The 18877-nt window shown below is 33.5% G+C and overlaps 1 protein-coding gene across 5 annotated transcripts in view; it reads right to left on the bottom strand.

Moving 5' to 3' along the window:
* Positions 1 to 18877, bottom strand: part of LOC135127769 (heterogeneous nuclear ribonucleoprotein L) — a 390771-nt gene that overhangs the window by 131952 nt on the left and 239942 nt on the right. For all 5 annotated transcript variants that reach the window (XM_064054374.1, XM_064054376.1, XM_064054375.1 and 2 more), the window contains one exon: positions 4061 to 4135. In XM_064054374.1, the coding sequence (XP_063910444.1) occupies positions 4061 to 4135 (75 nt within the window). The remainder of the gene's footprint in view (positions 1 to 4060; positions 4136 to 18877) is intronic.

Raw genomic sequence — 18877 nt, 5'->3', positions numbered from 1 at the left:
GGACAAAAAACCACCTATACAAAGTGACAAGAAAAGTCACAAAAAAGAGAATAAAAAAATTGATAAAAAATCCTCAAAAAGGTAACTATAAAAGTGACAATAAAAGGTTACAATAATACGATAAACAGTGGGATCCAAAAAAGGTGACAAAAATATGCACGAAAAAAATGTATTAAAAAAAATTACTGAATAAAAATTGGGCCGAAAAATGCAACTAAAAGAAAGAAGTCCAAAACGACGACAAGAAATTCATACAAAAGTTTACAAAAACAGAAGACCCAAAGAATTCAAGAAAAAAAGGCAACTTCAAAAAATGACCAAAAAGGAACAAAAACACAACAAAAAAAGACAATGACAAAAAAGTGACAAAAAACGCCTATACAAAGCGACAAGTAAAGTCACAAAAAAGAGAATAAAAAAAATTCGCAAAAAATCCACAAAAAAGGCAACTATATAAAGTGACAATAAAAGGTCACAATAATACGACAAACAATGGGATCCAAAAAGGGTCAAAAATATGCAGGAAAATAAAATAAAAAATGGTCAATACGACAAAAAAAAAATAGAAAAAAATCTATTAAAAAATAAAAAAAGCACTATAGAGACTGAATAAAAATTGGGCCGAAAAATGCAACTAAAAGAAGGAAGTCAAAAACGAGGACAAAAAATTCACACAAAAGGTTACAAAAACAGAGGACCCAAAAAATTCAAATTCAAGAAAAAAAAAGGCAACTACAAAAAATTACCAAAAAAGGCGATACAAAAAAGGAACAAGAACACAACAACAAAAAGTCGACGACGAAAAAGTGACAAAAAACCGCCTATACAAAGCGAAAAGTAGTCACAAAAAAGAGAATAAAAAAAATTGACAAAAAATCCACAAAAAGGCGACTATATGAAGTGACAACAAAAGGTCACAATAATGCGACAAACAGTGGAATCCAAAAAAGGTCACAAAAATATGCAGGGGAAAAAAATTGTCAAGTGCGACAAAAAAAAATAATAAAAATACGAAAAAAAATCTATTAAAAAAAAATCAGGTAGAATCTGAATAAAAATAGGGCCGAAAAATGCAACTAAAAGAAGGAAGTCAAAAATGACGACAAGAAATTCACACAAAAGGTTACAAAAACAGAGGACCCAAAAAAATTCAAGAAAAAAAAAGGCAACATTAAAAAATTACGAAAAAGGCGATACAAACTGGAACAAAAACACAACAAAAAAACGACTACAAAAAAGTGGCAAAAAAACTGCCAATACAAGCGACAAGAAAAGTCACAAAAAAGAGAATAAAAAAAAACTGATAAAAAATCCACAAAAAGGCAACTATAAAAAGTGACAATAATGCAAAAAACAGTGGGATCCAGAAAAGGTCACAAAAATATGTAGAAAAAAAAAAACGGATAAAAAGGCAACTAAATAATGCGACCAACAGTAGGACTCCAAGCAGTGCAAAAAAAAAAACAAAATGGGTACACGAAGCGACAAGAAAAGTCACAAAAAAAGAACAAAAAATTAACAGAAACGTTCACAAAAAGGCGACAAAAAGCAAAAACAGAACAAAAATAACCATCAAAGAAATGACATAAAAACCACTACGAAATTTGTTAAAAAATGTTGCCAAAATTGTGACCAAAAGAAGAGCGTCATAAAACACGACAAAAAGACACAAAAAAAACGCTACAAAAGAAACTACAAGAAATCTACAGAGAAGGTTACAAAAACAGAGGTCAAAAAAAAAATTAAGGAAAAATAGACTATAAAAAGTGAAAAAACGTGACAAAAAAATCTACCAAAAAATGCAACAAAAAAGACGACTACAAAGTGATAAAAAACAAAGAATGGCAACAAGATCACAAAAAAGAAAATTAAAAATCAACGAAAAGTCCACAAAAAAGGGCAAAAAAAACAAAAAAGACCACGACAAAAAAAATCAACATGAAGGCGACTATAAAAACACAAAAAATGACTACAAAATATCACAAGAAAGAAAATAAAACGAATACAGAAGTCTGTTATTGTTAATATTTTATATACAAAATTTTACAAGTTTCGTAGTTTAGGTGTCTGAAAAAAATCGACGATAGACAAACAGAAACGGGGTCCTATTTTTTCATATTCTAGGAATTATGAAACGTTAATAAAACTGTAGCCGTACTTAGAACAGACTTATTTCATCTGAGAAAGTAATCCTTCGAAAGAATGAAGAGTCACTTAGTTACGTTGGTCTGTTTTAAGATTACTTACTTTTTAAATTAAACTTCTATCTAAAGCAACAAAAAATAAATTGAAACGTAGAACTAACACAGATCTGTACTCCATAAATAATGTTAATTGTGGAAGTTTTAACGAAGGTATCAAAAGTACAAACAAAGTTGTAGCACACAATAGAAAAGAAGTGGACTACGGAGTGTTTTTTATTTTATTTTTAAAACGTCGCAGAATCTGATGAAAACATCAAACACTTTAAAATTATCGGATACCATTAAAAGTATTTATTGGCGTTCGAAGGGCGTAAAGTTGTTGTTTTGGGCTCGAAGCGTGAAATTGAACCTCGAGTTTTAAGCGAGAGTTATAACACGTCAAAAAACTGAAAACGCTAAACACGTCGAAAATCAAATAGTTGCAGTCAAATATTTAACCAGAGAACAAACTAATGAATTTCTTTCGTAACTTCCTGACTAGGAACATTTCTGACGAAAATTAATTAATTAAAACAGATGGTATTAATTTTTTGGAACAGTTGGTAACTGCTACTCTGGTGATAAGTATTGGAAAATCAGAAAAAAATCAAAGATTGTTGACCGTAATGGCGAAGAATGCTACACTGGACATAGTTTCAAACGATCATCGGCTGTTCTTGTATTTACCCAACCGTGGCTGAAATATATTGAACATTTCATAAACATTAAAATAAAAATTGGAAAAAACTTTGCTACGAAGCTTTACATTTGGTAGAAAGGTCAATATCAGTAGGTACACAAAATCGCCTCAGCTACCATTTATAAGAAGATTCCAGTTATTGATGAAATGTCAAAAACAAATGAAGTGAACAAATAAATTTATTTAAGAGTATAAAAATGTACAGAAACCCCATTATTTCGAAACCTCCACCGCCACTCAATTTAAATTAGAACAAACCTCTCCCCACCGTAAAATATATTTTTTTAAATCAACCAAAACAATGTTTCATACCGTACCAATAAATCGAGCTGTCACATCAGAAAAGACTAATGACCCTCTATCCACTTAAACATTCAGGACTGCTTTAAACTTGCACAACCTGTCACAATCCGAAAAATTAGTACGTTTAATTCGCCCTTCCACCTCAACCGCACCCAAATTATCTTTACGAGGGTCCCGGCAAGAGGGCGATGTTAACTTTTCAAGACAACAAAAAGGTCTGAATTAATTTGGCCCGTTTGTCTAATTTCGCAGTCAATATCGGAGCAAAAATCACCGAACTCGTGTTATCGCGAATATTTTTACATTCCGCTCCTAATTGAAGGTTTTAATCGAACTGCTAAATTTAAAAGAACTTGCACGAACTTTTATAAGTTTAAAAGTTGGGGCGATGTTGGTGACAGGCTTTTCTACATAATACCAGCGCCGGACGATCGAGCCGAAGTTCGACTTTTTGCGCAGTTCCTGTTTAATCTAAATTAAATTATTAAGGAAAGTATTGGGTCCATTAATCAAAAACACTCCTCGCAAATAACAGGATCCCACTTTGTGACTGCGGAAGTTAACATTCGCTGTTATTTTTGATTTATTATGTAGGTGGCCGCCATCTGAAGAGTGTTGTAATAGGAAACGACAGGCCATCAAAAGAACCATTATGAGTTGACATTTCGTCGTAGTAAAAAAGTTGCGCGTACTTCGTGCTGTAATGGGGTAAATTTTGTCGTACATTAACCAGACTGGGTAATTAGGAGCACAAGGAGCCGTGAATAGTTACGTTCTGTTGTTGCAATTTCGAGCGAATAACTTCGTTAAACTACCATTTTGCGTACGACCGACGAACCGAAGTGAATAAAAGCGGATTAATTAATATACTTACTGTAAGGTTGAGGTCGAGATCCATAATGTGGCTCCTGCAGCAAAGGTTGCGGTCTGCCATTTGTGTTTTCTTTCACTGAAACAAAAAACCCCATGAAAATTTCACACAACATGCAACATAAAACGAAAGTAAAAGAATATTTCTCCTCACGGATGAGTTACGACTCTCTTTTATCATTCCGCCTTTATTAAAAATGTACACCATGTACGTCTTAAAAGCACCTTTCCATTTGTGGCCGGCAACGCCATTACAGATTTGCGAAATGTTGTAATCTGATGAACAGATTAAATCTGATACGAATCTGGCGTGCAGAGAAATGAACTCCGCAGCCACAAAAGAAAAGTTTCGATTCGTCTTTCATTCTTTATTGCGCACATTTAAATAACAAAGGGATGTTCTAATGAAAATATGGGAGGACGCGTGTTTTCTTTCCATTAGAGGACGACAGAAGGAAATGTTTGCAGTTTCCATTCGGCTTGTTGACCGTGACCGCGAATCTAAAATAAAATACGATTTCATGCTGCGCGGCCGCGAGTAATTATAAATGGAGAAGTGCATTTCATTTACGATCGCAAAGAGGGCAAAAACGGATTAAAAACATTCATCATTGCGCTAATATTGCTTGCATGCCGTGCGAAGGAAACAGGCGGTCTGAAATGTTATAGGTCACGATGACATAAAATCCCGTTTAGGTGCACTGAAATTTCACACCGAACGGATAAATTAACAGTGATATGAGATTTAGCCATCTGCTACATTAAGCACAACAAGTCATGATTATGTAGCTAGTTTGCGTGTATCTACAATCTACATGGGGGAATTCGCACCTATTTTGGCACCCGTGCTTACGAAAATTTTTAAAATATGATACCACGTAATGATTGTGACACTAACCCGTTGATTTTTTCAGGAATAAAAAAATAATCTGAATTTTAGTGATTGGGAAAATGGATTAACATTTTATTTCGCCACGAGGCGACCATTATTGGGTTTATTTCAAGCAATTTATTAAAGTTATAAATCCTCTCGATTTATTAAAGTTGTAAATCCTCACGGGGTCTTATTGAGCCGGGTGAATTACCCCCGTCGAGGATTAATCACAATGTATAAATATTTATGAAGTTCTAAAAGCATGTAAAAAGTGTGCCATTTCTACAGTTTTTTGAAAGATAAAAATAGAAAGATATTAAAAATCCCGAATCGGACGATGATAAAAACGAAAAAAAGTTCTACCAAAAAATACACTTTACTGTTCAAAAAAAATGTTTAGCTGTTTTATTTTTTCGAGTGCATTGTATGGATGTCAAATTAAATAGTTATATAGAGGTATATTTTATTTAGACATTTTTTTTTATGAATTCATTGCTACATGTATCCCGATGGCATATTTTGTAAAAATTAATTGAATTTTTATCAAGTGTCAAGAAAATGTTTGTTAGCAAAGTTTGACAATTTTCGTAACTTTCGTTATTGTACACAAGTATTTAAAATAGAAAAGTAAATTTTTTTTAGACGAAAATAATAATTCAATAGAAACTTAGTTTTAAAATTATTAGCAATGTTTGAAAATATAAATGAATTATAAATATCAATGAATTCAGAAAAAAAAAGAATCTGAAAAAATACATAGGACGTCATTAAAAAAAGCTGAATATCGTAAAAAAAATTAAACCAATACTAACATAGTTACTGGCCTGGGTTTTTTTCCAAACACACGGTAGATTCATCGTTTGCAATATTTTCATATTAATAAGCTATTATTTACGGGACAAACAGAATATAAAAAAAATGGCCGAAGGTTATTTCTACAGAATTTCCCTTGCCCTTGAAGTATAATCCGATAAATCCTCCTTCTTTAAAAAATTATAAAATCTAATTTTGCGATTTTCGTTTTTGTGATAATCTCTATAATGTAAAACCTATCGGCATAAATTACACCCCCGCAGCCCATGCGCCAAGAATTTGCGCTCCCAAGTCCGGACAATGTAAAATATATTTAAAGCAAATAATCAATGGAAAAATATGCTCTCAGCACAACCTTTAGTTCAAGTGTTTATGTTTATACATCGAGTGAATGTCACGTAGGAATTAGTTAGATTAAAACAGAGGACTAAAATTATTAATTAACTCACAATCGAACAAAATGTTTTCACAGTTACCACACAAAAGAGAGAAAAAAGAAACGGTCAAGTTTGGCGTCGAACGTGGTCGCTAACATACGAACGGTTATATTCTCAGTTAGTGGTAAAATGCTATTCTATGTGCTAACTTTTTTGCGAAAATTTGGACGTTTAGGGAAAAAATTCAAATCCATAGATAGAAGTATACTGCTGTATAATGTTCATTTCAGAATAGAATTCTTTGAGATGACGTCATCAAATTGTTCGTGTGGAAGATTAGCCAAATTTTGGTTACTGGGTAACCACTTACATGATATTGCTAATATACGTACAAAATTTGACAAAATTCGGTCCAGTAGTTGGCCAGTCAGAAACGTCAAAAAAACATGAAACTACCAAGTCGCCCGATGGACTCGATTACCACACTTCCTTATCTTACGCTCGCGTAGTAAAAATTGATCCAAGATTTTTTAGACAGAAACCCCCCCTCGTCCCTCAAGTATAGTCCAACAAATAAGGGTTATTCGAAAAATTATTATAAAATTTGATTTTGCGAAATTTTATTTTTTTAAGAAAATATAGATAACACCAGTAAGAATATAAGAAAAAAAAGCCCGCTTATATTAATACAAAGGGCTATTATAAAATAAACAGTATTAATCATCCAAAATTTTGAGATGACGTCATCAAATTGTTGGTGGGAATGATTACACAAATTTTGGTTAATTTTGGTTAACGTTTTACCCTCTACACAATAACACAACATTCCTAACGTACATAGGAAATTTGACTACAATCCATTGGGTAGTTTTGAAGATTATCAGTTAATCTCATTGTATAGTATATCTGTTTTATTAAAAATGGACTCAGATCACAGACAGACAGACAGACAACAGACGCACGACACACAGACAAAACACGGATAACGGAAGAACGGCAGGCATACGGAAACAGGGAACCCATTTCTCAGATTCTAGGGGGCATGAAACGTCGAGAAAAATGAAAGTAGCCGTTAAAAATAAAATATGAAAGACAAATTATACAAAACTTCATTATTAATTATCTTAAATAAAAAAGAATGGTTTAAAGTTATTTAAATAGAACTTCCCCAGCACCCGACGCACACCAGTTTAAGAAACATGTGTCTGCTTCAAGTGAGATTTTGTGGTTATAATATTGTAATGATGTCTTGAAATTGTATCATTTGAGGAAAATAGAATGAAAAATTTTGAATGTAATTAATGAAATAAATAATAAAAAAGTGAAGAACAGGCGACGAAAATTATTAATTAGGTCACAATGGGGCAACACGTTCTAAATATTATTATTAAATATAGGTGGGCGCAACATTATTGTATTCTCAAATTTTCGAAAAAGTACTCCATACAAAGGTGTTCCTATATACTTGTATTTTTTGGATTTTTTTGCGCAATTGTGGATGCTTAGGATAAAAAAATCAAGCCGGATTCATAAACCACAAATATAGGAGTATGCTATTTTATAAAATTTAAATGGTGTTTACAAAAAAATTGAAATTGTTTGTGGGGATGATTAGCCTAATTTTAATTAGAGTTTTACTGCTTGCATTTTTCTCTAATATACATTTTAATTAGCAGTTCCTATATAAAAAAAAAGCAGAATTGGGAGACCTACTTTTTCATATTCCATGAGTTATGAAACGTTAAAAAAATGAAATTAACCAATTGTATTAATTAAATATTTTCAATACTTTTTTAGCGTTAATATACCGGGTGTCCGGAATATGGCCGAGTAACTCTTCAGTACGTTATCTCGGCCGTGAATACCTCCGACTTATTTCCTGATTTCTTAGTAACGATGGTGACTGAAATCCACCTTGTATATTTTTTTTTTAGGACTATAACCATAAAAACCAGGAGTCATTAATCGTTGTGCATTATTATTAATAAAACAAGCTGCATTTTTCATTAATAAATAAATCAAAAAAACATGTAATAAGACATTTATAAATTATAAACAAAAACAAAACCAACGAACGAAAAATCCATTAAGGCATAACCAACGAAACACTAGACAAGATGTTCAAAATTTTGATAGTTTTTTGAAATCAGTACTTACTACGACAAAACTTATTTTGGCAAATGACATACCTTCTAAGAAAACGGAAGGTGGGTGGGCGGGGCTAATAGCTATTAAGATAAGTCTAATTTTGGCAAATGAAATACCCTCTAACAAAAAAAGGGCGGGTGGGCGGGGCTAGTTCCTGCTAAGATAAAACTGATTTTGGCAAATTACATATCCTCAAAGAAAAGAGAGGGTGGGTGGGCGGGGCTAGTATTTGCTAAAATAAGACCGATTTTGGCAATGATTTACCCTCTAAGAAAAGCGAGGGCGGAATTTAACACACAAATTTTGAAATTTTTAACATTCAAAATAAAAATACTGAAGAACGAATTATGTACAAGTACATTTGTAAAACCATAACGAAACCATCAAACCCTTTAAAAACAGGTAATTAAATATTTTCAGACCAGTACAATTTTCAAAATGTTAGTGATTGCACAAACGAATTTTCGAAAACTTAAAAAAGATGAAATTTCAAGTTAAACCGCTACAGAAAACCAAAGAATTTAATCACAATTATAAAACGAAAGTTTTATAAGTTTTACACATTTTTTAATACCTATTATGCGTAAGTCAAATCAAGAGTGCAATGTAAAATTACATAAGAAGTTTGAAATTTTTTCGCTCGCTCGAGTTGTAATTTCCATCCTCGGTAATAATAGCCTCCATTATAGCGTCGTTGTTATAACACACTACGCATATGTGACTGAACAATAAACAAAGTATAAAAAATTAAACTTATACAACACTTCAACAATGTTCCAAAATATGAAAATTTAAACAAAAAATTCGAATCAACTTTTGACAACCAAACACTAGAGAAGATATTCAAAATTTTGATCATTTTTGTAAAAGTTTGTCATCAGTACTTGCTAAGATAAATCTGATTTTGGCAAATCACATATCCTCGAAGAAAAGAGAGGGTGGGTGGGTGGGGCTAGTATTTGCTAAAATAAGACCGATTTTGGCAATTACATATCCTCTAAGAAAAGCGAGGGCGGAATTCAACACACAAATTTTGAAATTTTTAACACTCAGAATAAAAATACTGAAAAACGAGTAAAAAATTAAACTTATACAACACTTCAACAATGTTCCACAATATGAAAATTAAAACAAAAAATTCGAATCAACATTTGACAACCAAACACTAGAGAAGATATTCAAAATTTTGATCATTTTTTGTAAAAGTTAGTCATCAGTACATGCTAAGATAAATCTGATTTTGGCAAATCACATATCCTCAAAGAAAAGAGAGGGTGGGTGGGCGGGGCTAGTATTTGCCAAAATAAGACCGATTTTGGCAATTACATATCCTCTAAGAAAAGCGAGGGCGGAATTCAACACACAAATTTTGAAATTTTTAACACTCAGAATAAAAATACTGAAAAACGAGTAAAAAATTAAACTTATACAACACTTCAACAATTTTCCACAATATGAAAATTAAAACAAGAAATTCGAATCAACTTTTGACAACCAAACACTAGAGAAGCTATTCAAAATTTTGATCATTTTTTGTAAAAGTTAATCATCAGTATTTGCTAAGATAAATCTGATTTTGGCAAATCACATATCCTCAAAGAAAAGAGAGGGTGGGTGGGCGGGGCTAGTATTTGCTAAAATAAGACCGATTTTGGCAATTACATATCCTCTAAGAAAAGCCCGGGCGGAATTCAACACACAAATTTTGAAATTTTTAACACTCAGAATAAAAATACTGAAAAACGAGTAAAAAATTAAACTTATACAACACTTCAACAATGTTCCAAAATATGAAAATTAAAATAAAAAATTCGAATCAACTTTTCACAACCAAACACTGGAGAAGATATTCAAAATTTTGATCATTTTTTGTAAAAGTTTGTCATCAGTACTTGCTAAGATAAATCTGATTTTGGCAAATCACATACCCTTAAAGAAAAGAGAGGGTGGGTGGGCGGGGCTAGTATCTGCTAAAATAAGATCGATTTTGGCAATTACATACCCTCTAAGAAAAGCGAGGGCAAAATTCAACACACAAATTTTGAAATTTTTAACACTCAGAATAAAAATACTGAAAAACGAGTACATTTGTAAAACCATAACGAAACCATCAAACACTTTAAAAACATTCAATAAATCTTCAGTTACTTTTACTAACCTTGTTTACGAACAAGTGGTTTTTGTCGACATTTCGCAACACTCGGTGGTAAAAAATGATTACCGTCACAAATCAAACTAAATTATACAGTGTATGATTTAACAATATAATTTCATGATGCTAAATTTGGATGATTGTGTTGCCATAACGGAGAGTGAGATTCGTTTGGCGTCCTCAAACCGTAATGAGTGGAAAAAAAGTCGAGGGAAAAACAACAAATCTAAAGTAAATTAACCTTGCAAAATCAATTATTTCGAAAAAAAAGTACATTTCCGGTGCCGCGACTTGCGAGATTTAATCAAATTTAAAATAAATTGCTCTTAAAATTGAATGCCTGAGGTAAGTCCTTTACAAAAACTGATGCATATTTCACTTTTGACGTTCAAATAAATCCACCACCGGCGTAATATTTGTAAAATTTATGATTTAGAATCCACAAAAACTTTCATGCTTCATTCGACTACACCATGCGTCGCTTTAAAATCACTAACTAGTATAAATGGACTCATCATTTTTCATAACTAGGTCATCAATATTACAATTAGGGCACGACAATACATCAAGCAAAACTTCAAAGACAAAACTCCTAATGTATCTCGTTAACTTTTAAATAGACTCGCACACAATATGACTATAAAAATGCCCCATTAGCTCTACTTTAGCCAGCGTAATTCTTTTCAATTCAAGCAGTGCTTTAGTCAAGAAAGCTCGTTGTTAAAGCGTACCCTTCCACAACAACTCCACCAAGAGAAACATCTAAGCGGTCATTATTAAAACGCATTAGGGGCGATACAAACAAAGACACATTAACTGTTACTCTCCCTGCGAGCCCGTTCTCGTCAGTTTCAGGCATTAAAGTTTATGTAAAGGAACGTTATTGAATCGTATAGGAAAATTAAGAAAAGCAAACAAGAAACACGAAGCTATCGAGTACTTCTATCAGTTTTCTTGTCGAGGATGCTACCCTTCTTAACTGTTGACGAAGTCATAAAGGAAACTTGTCGATTTCGCCTAAAATTAGCATCTCCCTATTGTCGCAACCCCTAAACAAATAAAGCTACGCACGTTTGAGTGGAAATTTAATTGGAAATGAGATGAAAAGGGAGCGTTCGTCGACCGCACGAGGAAACCGAAAAACTGAAACCCCATTTTTCATTTTCGTTCAGCTGAAATCTTTCAGCTTAGACCCACTACCCTCCTTTTAAACTAGTCCCATTCAAAAGATAAATTTTATTTCAAAACATGACGTCTGAAAAGGAAAATACTTGATTCATGGCGGCCGCTTCCGAACCACGGGCTACTCTTGCATAAATCGAAGTCCTCGTCAGCGCTTTTCTTTTTGCGTTTTTCGTTTTTTATTGCCCCGATAATGGCCCTTAAATCACTATTTTCTGTGGCAAAAACGTGCCGACGCTCCCCATAGAGCACGAGAGATCAATCCTTCACTCGTTTTTCATTTAATCACTGATAAAATTTGCGATTCCAGACGTGTTACAACAAAGTTAATAACGTGACAACGAACAAGATTAATCCGCGTTAATTTAAAACGTCATATTTTCGACGATTTATACGCATACGTGGAATTTCAGCGTAATTTTGTTGTTGCTTGGGGATCGAAATTACGGCGCCCATAAATTATGAAAAATAAAACGAGAAAAAGTGGAATCTAGGGTGACAAATTTACAACTCGCGAGCTTAAAATACCGTTTTTACATAATAATTCGCAAATTGAACGCCGCCACGTCCGAACGAAATTTATACAGTAAGAGACAAATTTGCAGCTCACAAAACGGGCCTGCATTATTTAAGAGCAATCTCTTTTTTATTAAATATTGTAAAACCCGGGAGGCGCTTTTCCTCGCATCAGCCGGTGCCTGCTGATACATTAAAAATACTGTTTAAAGATTCACCCGTCCTGTCAGATAACACATTTCGGGTTTAATTATGTAGGGTAAACAAAATCCTCTTCGGAGGAAAACAGTCGTAAAAGCCTTCATTCAGCAGAGACAATTAAAACTACGCCAAAATGGAAAATGTTAAATTTTGATATGTAGGTGAAGAGTTCGGACAGAAATAAACGGAAAGAGAAACAAATAAAACAGCTGCAACAAATTGGTGGTTTGCAAAGAAAACACTACAAGCAACCACATCAGAAAAAATACTAAATCAATCGGAGTATTTTTAGAGTCGACTGGCTCCACAATAAAACAGATGGTTGAAATGAAATACTGCCGCTAAATCAATTCAAACGAATTTATTACTCATTACTTTCAATATTTTTAAAAATTACAAATCCTCGTTGAATACTTAGATCCTTGAAAAAACACATTTTTTTCACTAGTATAATAAGAACGTTATTTTTGTATATAAATAAAATTTACAGCCTTGAAATTAAAGAGGCCAACGCCATAACTCATAATCGTAACCTACTGGAAGGGTAGTGACCATCATGAAACCACTTGATTTGCCAATAGTCAACAACATATAGAAAAATGAAAAATCCGTCTGGACTCAAGGACTTAATATTTCAAATCAATAACAAAAATGACGAAGATTCAGAATAATAAATGTTATCAACATAATTTTCAGAACTGCATTATTATTTAAAAATATTTAAAACGCCACAAAGAATTAAAATAAAAAAACAAAAATTTCAAAGATTGTAAAATGGATTTTTGGAAACACAATATTAAAAAAAACTGCTGCGAAAAAACTGAAATAAAAACGAAAATTTCTAACCAACTTTTCAAAGTGAAATATGACAAATCCAGTTCAATTCGAATATTTAAAAATACAGAAAAAAAAAACAGAATCAGAACTTTTGAAGCTAATGTATCTAAATTACAAATACAGGTAATTAAATATTTTCAAACCAGTACGATTTTCAAGATGTTTAAAAGGTCATGAAATTTTTTAAATTCAAAAAGATCAAAATTTTAGTCATTGCACAAACGAATTTTCGAAAAATGAAATAATAAAAATTTCAAATTAAACTTTTACAGAAAACCAAAGATGTTTGTTTTACATATATTTTCCATCCTCGGTAATAATAGCCTTCATTATAGCATATTTGTATAATGACCGAACAGTGAAAAAACTATAAAAAATAAACTTATACAAAACTTCAACATTGTTCCAAAATATGAAAATTAAAACAAAAACAAAAAATTCGAATCAATTTTTCACAAAATGGCATATAAAAAATCCATCTCAATTCGAGTGTTTAAAAATACAGAAAAAAGTAACAGAGAATCAGAAATTTTAAAGCTAATAAATGTGTGAAAATTGCAAATACAGGAAATTAAATATTTTGAGACCAACACGATTTTCAAAATTTTTAAAACGTCAAGAAAATTTTAAAATTCAAAATGATCGACATTTTAGTGATTGCACAAACGAATTTTCGAAAACTTAAAAATGATGAAATTTCAAATTAAACCGCTATAGAAAACCAAAAAATTTAATCACAATCATAAAACGAAAGTTGTTTGTTTTACACATTTTCTTATTACAATTATGTATAATTAAAATCAAAACTGCAATATAAAATTGACATAAGAAGTTTGAAATCTCTTGGTTCGCTCGAGATGTAATTTCCATCCTCGGTAATAATAGCCTTCATTATAGCATCGTTGTATAATACACCACGCATATGTGACCAAACAATGAAAAAACTATAAAAAATAAACTTATACAAAACTTCGACATTGTTCCAAAATATGAAAATTAAAACAAAAACAAAAAATTCGAATCAATTTTTCACAAAATGGGATATAAAAAATCCATCTCAATTCGAGTATTAAAAATACAGAAAAAAATAACAGAGAATCAGAAATTTTGAAGCTAATAAATGTGTGAAAATTACAAATACAGGAAATTAAATATTTTGAGACCAACACGATTTTCAAAATTTTTAAAACGTCAAGAAAATTTTATAATTCAAAATGATCAAAATTTTAGTGATTGCGCAAACGAATTTTCGAAAACTTAAAAATGATGAAATTTCAAATTAAACCGCTATAGAAAACCAAAGAATTTAATCACAATCATAAAACGAAAGTTGTTGGTTTTACACATTTTTTAATTACTATTATGCACGATTAAAGTCAAAAATGCAATATAAAATTAACATAAGAAGTTTGAAATTTCTTCGTTCGCTCGAGTTGTAATTTCCATCCTCGGTAATAATAGCCTTCATTATAGCATCGTTGTATGATATACCACGCATATGTGACCGAACAGGGAAAAAACTATAAAAAATAAACTCATACAAAATTTCAACATTGTTCCAAAATATGAAAATTAAAACAAAAACAAAAAATTTGAATCAATTTTTCACAAAATGAGATATAAAAAAATCTATCTCAATTCGAATATTTCAAAATACCGAAAAAAATATCGGAGAATCGGAAATTTTGAAGCTAATAAATGTGTGAAAATTACAAATACAGGAAATTAAATATTTTGAGACCAACACAATTTTACAAAATTTTTAAAACGTCAAGAAAATTTTAAAATTCAAAATGATCAACATTTTAGTGAAAATTGCAAATACAGGAAATTAAATATTTTGAGACCATCACGATTTTCAAAATTTTTAAAACGTCAAGAAAATTTTAAAATTCAAAATGATCAACTTTTTAGTGATTGCACAAACGAATTTTCGAAAACTTAAAAATGATGAAATTTCAAATTAAACCGCTATAGAAAACCAAAAAATTTAATCACAATCATAAAACGAAAGTTGTTTGTTTTACACATTTTTTAATTACTATTATGCATAATTAAAATCAAAAGTGCAATATAAAATTGACATAAGAAGTTTGAAATCTCTTCGTTCGCTCGAGCTGTAATTTCCATCCTCGGTAATAATAGCCTTTATTATAGCATCGTTGTATAATACACCACGCATATGTGACCGAACAATGAAAAAACTATAAAAAATAAACTCATACAAAACTTCAACATTGTTCCAAAATATGAAAGTTAAAACAAAAAACTCGAATCAATTTTTCACAAAATGGGATATAAAAAAATCCATCTCAATTCGAGTATTTAAAAATACAGAACAAAATTACAGAGAATCAGAAGTTTTGAAGCTAATGTGTGAAAATTACAAATACAGATAATTAAATATTTTCAAACCAGCACGACTTTCAAATTTCAAAATTCAAAATAATCAAAATTTTAGTAATTACAAAACGAATTTCCGAAAAGTTAATTTAATCATCATGTATAAATGAGCCTGTTTAAATTGTTTTTTATTTTAATTTTACACCTAATTAAAATCAAAGGTGTGATCTGAAATTGACACGATTTTTAAGTTTGTTTTTATAAAATATTTTCAAAACAATATCGTTCAGTTCCAGCAAAATATTATTTCGATGCTATGGAAAACTCTCACAATTAATAAACAAATCAATGAATTTCATTATTTGAAATAATTTTAGTCCATAAATTTCGCTTCAAAACTCCAACATAGTTCCGACATAAACCGTTATTTTTACAACAACCTGTATTTATTTCCGTCGAACTTTCCCCAACACTCCCGAACAACAACTCAAGCATCTGCTTACATTACCACCCCTCCCCATCCCCGTTAAATTTATTTTCCGCATGAACAAAATCGATGTACCTAACAAAAACACTAATTGCACTAATTGTGCCGAAGTTTTAAATACCGTTTCAGCTTCAGCCCCCGGCGCCCCGAGAAGTCGCTATCGGTGATCTCTCTTTAATTACATTCGACCAATTTGCAAAGTTTAAGATACAAAACGACCAAATCTCCCCGAAAGAAAAATACCTCGAAGTTGGAGCCCGCCCGAACTGAATCAACAGTTGAGCCGCAGCTCGCCGAGCTGATACTCGAAGAATTCCATGATGAATGGTCGCAAAAACTTTATCCAACTTCGGAAAGTATACAGATAAGCAGAAAATATATCCGGGCGCTAAAAATATTGAAATCTGGAGGAAAATTTCCGCGTGCGAGTAATTTCGAAAGCCATTTGGTGATTGAAATCCGGCAACCATCCGAATAAATGGATTGTAATATTCGCTTGAGAGAAAGGTGATGCAGTAAAATGAGGAGCTATAAAATTGATCCCCTTTTGGTTGGGATTTATTTCTTTTGGGGTGGTCGGAGAGGAAGCGATAATTGATAGAGTTGGATAAAAAATGTACACTGTTGCAGTTCACGTTTACGGTTGCAACATAAATGATAATAGAGTTGAAATGTCAAATACATGTTGTGGGTATTGGAGCTGCAATTGTAGCAATTTCTATTCCGGGAATGTATTGTTACGAAATACATCCTTATGCCGCCCCAGTACGACGCCTATGGCGGTCGAGAGCCTTCTGGACGTACGCACGGCGCTGATGGGTGAATCATCGCTGTTGACGGCCGAGAGGCGGGCGCATAAAGACAGGTCTGGAGCGTCTCGAAGCGGCGTCCAGGGGAGTCTCGAAGCGGAGTCGCGATGGATGTTCGTGAAGGATCTCGATCAGAGACTATGAGTTTAAATAGAGGCGACCGTAGGTAATGAGATTCATTCATCCAGTGAAGACAGTCGAGAGCGCCGGAATAATTTCTGTACATATTCGTTGCAATAGATAGTGTTGTAATTCGACCTGAGGAAATAAATTTTTTTGAGTTTTACCAACACCCGATTTATTATTCGTCCGTCAATCGTAACACTGGTGTCAGAAGTGGGATCAATTGTGAAATAAATCGGGATTCGAATTTGTGTTGGTGCTACTAGGGGAGACCGGAACGAAGTGAACTTTCGAGAAAATTCTCTCGCGCGACGTCCGTCAAGACTCTAGAAGTTTCTAGAAGAAAATTTTATGCCGACTACCACAAGAGCGCAAACAGCCAACATGGAGGAACAACTGACCAAAATGATGAAAATGTTGAGCGAAAATCAAAGAATAATGGAAGAAAGTAGAAAAGAAGATCGAAGAATAATGGAAGAAAATAGAAAAGAAGATCGCAGAATAATGGAAGAAAATCAAAGAATAATGGAAGAAAGTAGAAAAGAAGAGCGAAAAATAATGGAAGAAAATTTAAAAGCTATGCAAACTACACTTTTGAACAGCCGAAGCGAAATCCTCCAAGTCGTGCGAAATGAAGTGGACGAGGTGAGAAATGAAATGGAAAACAAGATCAAGGAGCTCGAAGAAAGGTTGCAAACACCACGACCTACAATTACGATCCCTGCAGAATTCAGTCCGGTGAGAGTTCAACCCCCTATTTTTGATGGGCAGACGTCGTGGACTACTTATAAGAAGCAATTTGACGCTGCGGCCTTGTCGAATGGCTGGAATGACCAACAGAAAGCAACCGCTTTGGTAGTAGCACTACGAGGTGCGGCCCTGGAGATTCTACAGACATTATCAGAAGAGAACCAGAGGAACTATACCGCCTTGACGACCGCCCTCGAATTGAGATTTGGGGATGAACACCTCCGGCAAGTTTTCGTAGCGCAGCTTAAATCTAGGATTCAGAAGAGTAGTGAATCTCTTCAGGAGTTTGCGGCTGATGTTAAACGCTTGGTACACCTCGCCTATCCTGAAGCTCCGCAAGACTTCCAAGACAGACTGGCAGCAGAAACCTTCGTAAACGGCGTAAGAGATAGTGAGGTAAGAAGAGTCCTGCAAATCTCCGGGTTCAAGAAACCATCCGAGGCGCTGATTCGAGCGTTAGAAGTGGACGCCGCATACAACAGCTCACCTCGTTCCAACGTTAAGATACGAGGCATCGGGGTTGAGGGCGAAGTAAACCCTATTCAAGAGAGTCTCGACAAAATGAGAGAGAACTTTGAGAAATTCGCCCGCGAAATAATTGCCGAAATCAAGACGGGCAGTTCTAGACAACATGGAGGGCGCCTAGAATGTTACAGGTGTGGGCGTCAAGGGCATGTTAGGAGGGATTGCCGTGTTAGATCGCCAGGGCCGATGAGGAGATCGCAGCCGCGACCTCGTCTACATCAGGAGCAGGAAAACTAAAGGCAGTCGGTACCTCGGGGCGCGTACTGGCTGCTAAAAGAGAAGCCCCAACAACTGTAATGGTTAGAAGTATCGCGGGGAGCGTCGACAGTCCGACAATCAGCGGAAAAATCAATGGACGGGAATCGAAGATCATCATCGACACAGGAGCCGAAGTGTCCCTTGCACGCAGATCCAGGTTACAAAATTGCCAAATTAAATCAGTATATACCGCCACGAATGTAAAGACGGTCACAGGAGAAACAACACCGGTTCTGGGTACAGCGGTGGTGAATGTAGAGCTCGGTCGACTCCGAATAAGGCATGAAGTTCTGGTGGCGGAAATCGCTGACGATTTCATTCTGGGAATGGACCTAATCAGCCGGTATGGTTTAATGATCGATCCAGAACAGAAAATTCTGCGTTTTGGAGCCGAAGAATTTGTGCTGGGACGTCCGAATGTGGAAG

The sequence above is a fragment of the Zophobas morio genome, unplaced genomic scaffold (assembly GCF_036711695.1).
Source record: "Zophobas morio isolate AGI-343-1 ecotype UQ-CSIRO unplaced genomic scaffold, CSIRO_AGI_Zmor_V1 ptg000012l, whole genome shotgun sequence".
Lineage (NCBI taxonomy): Eukaryota > Metazoa > Arthropoda > Insecta > Coleoptera > Tenebrionidae > Zophobas > Zophobas morio.
This window is presented reverse-complemented; position numbering and strand designations above follow the sequence as displayed.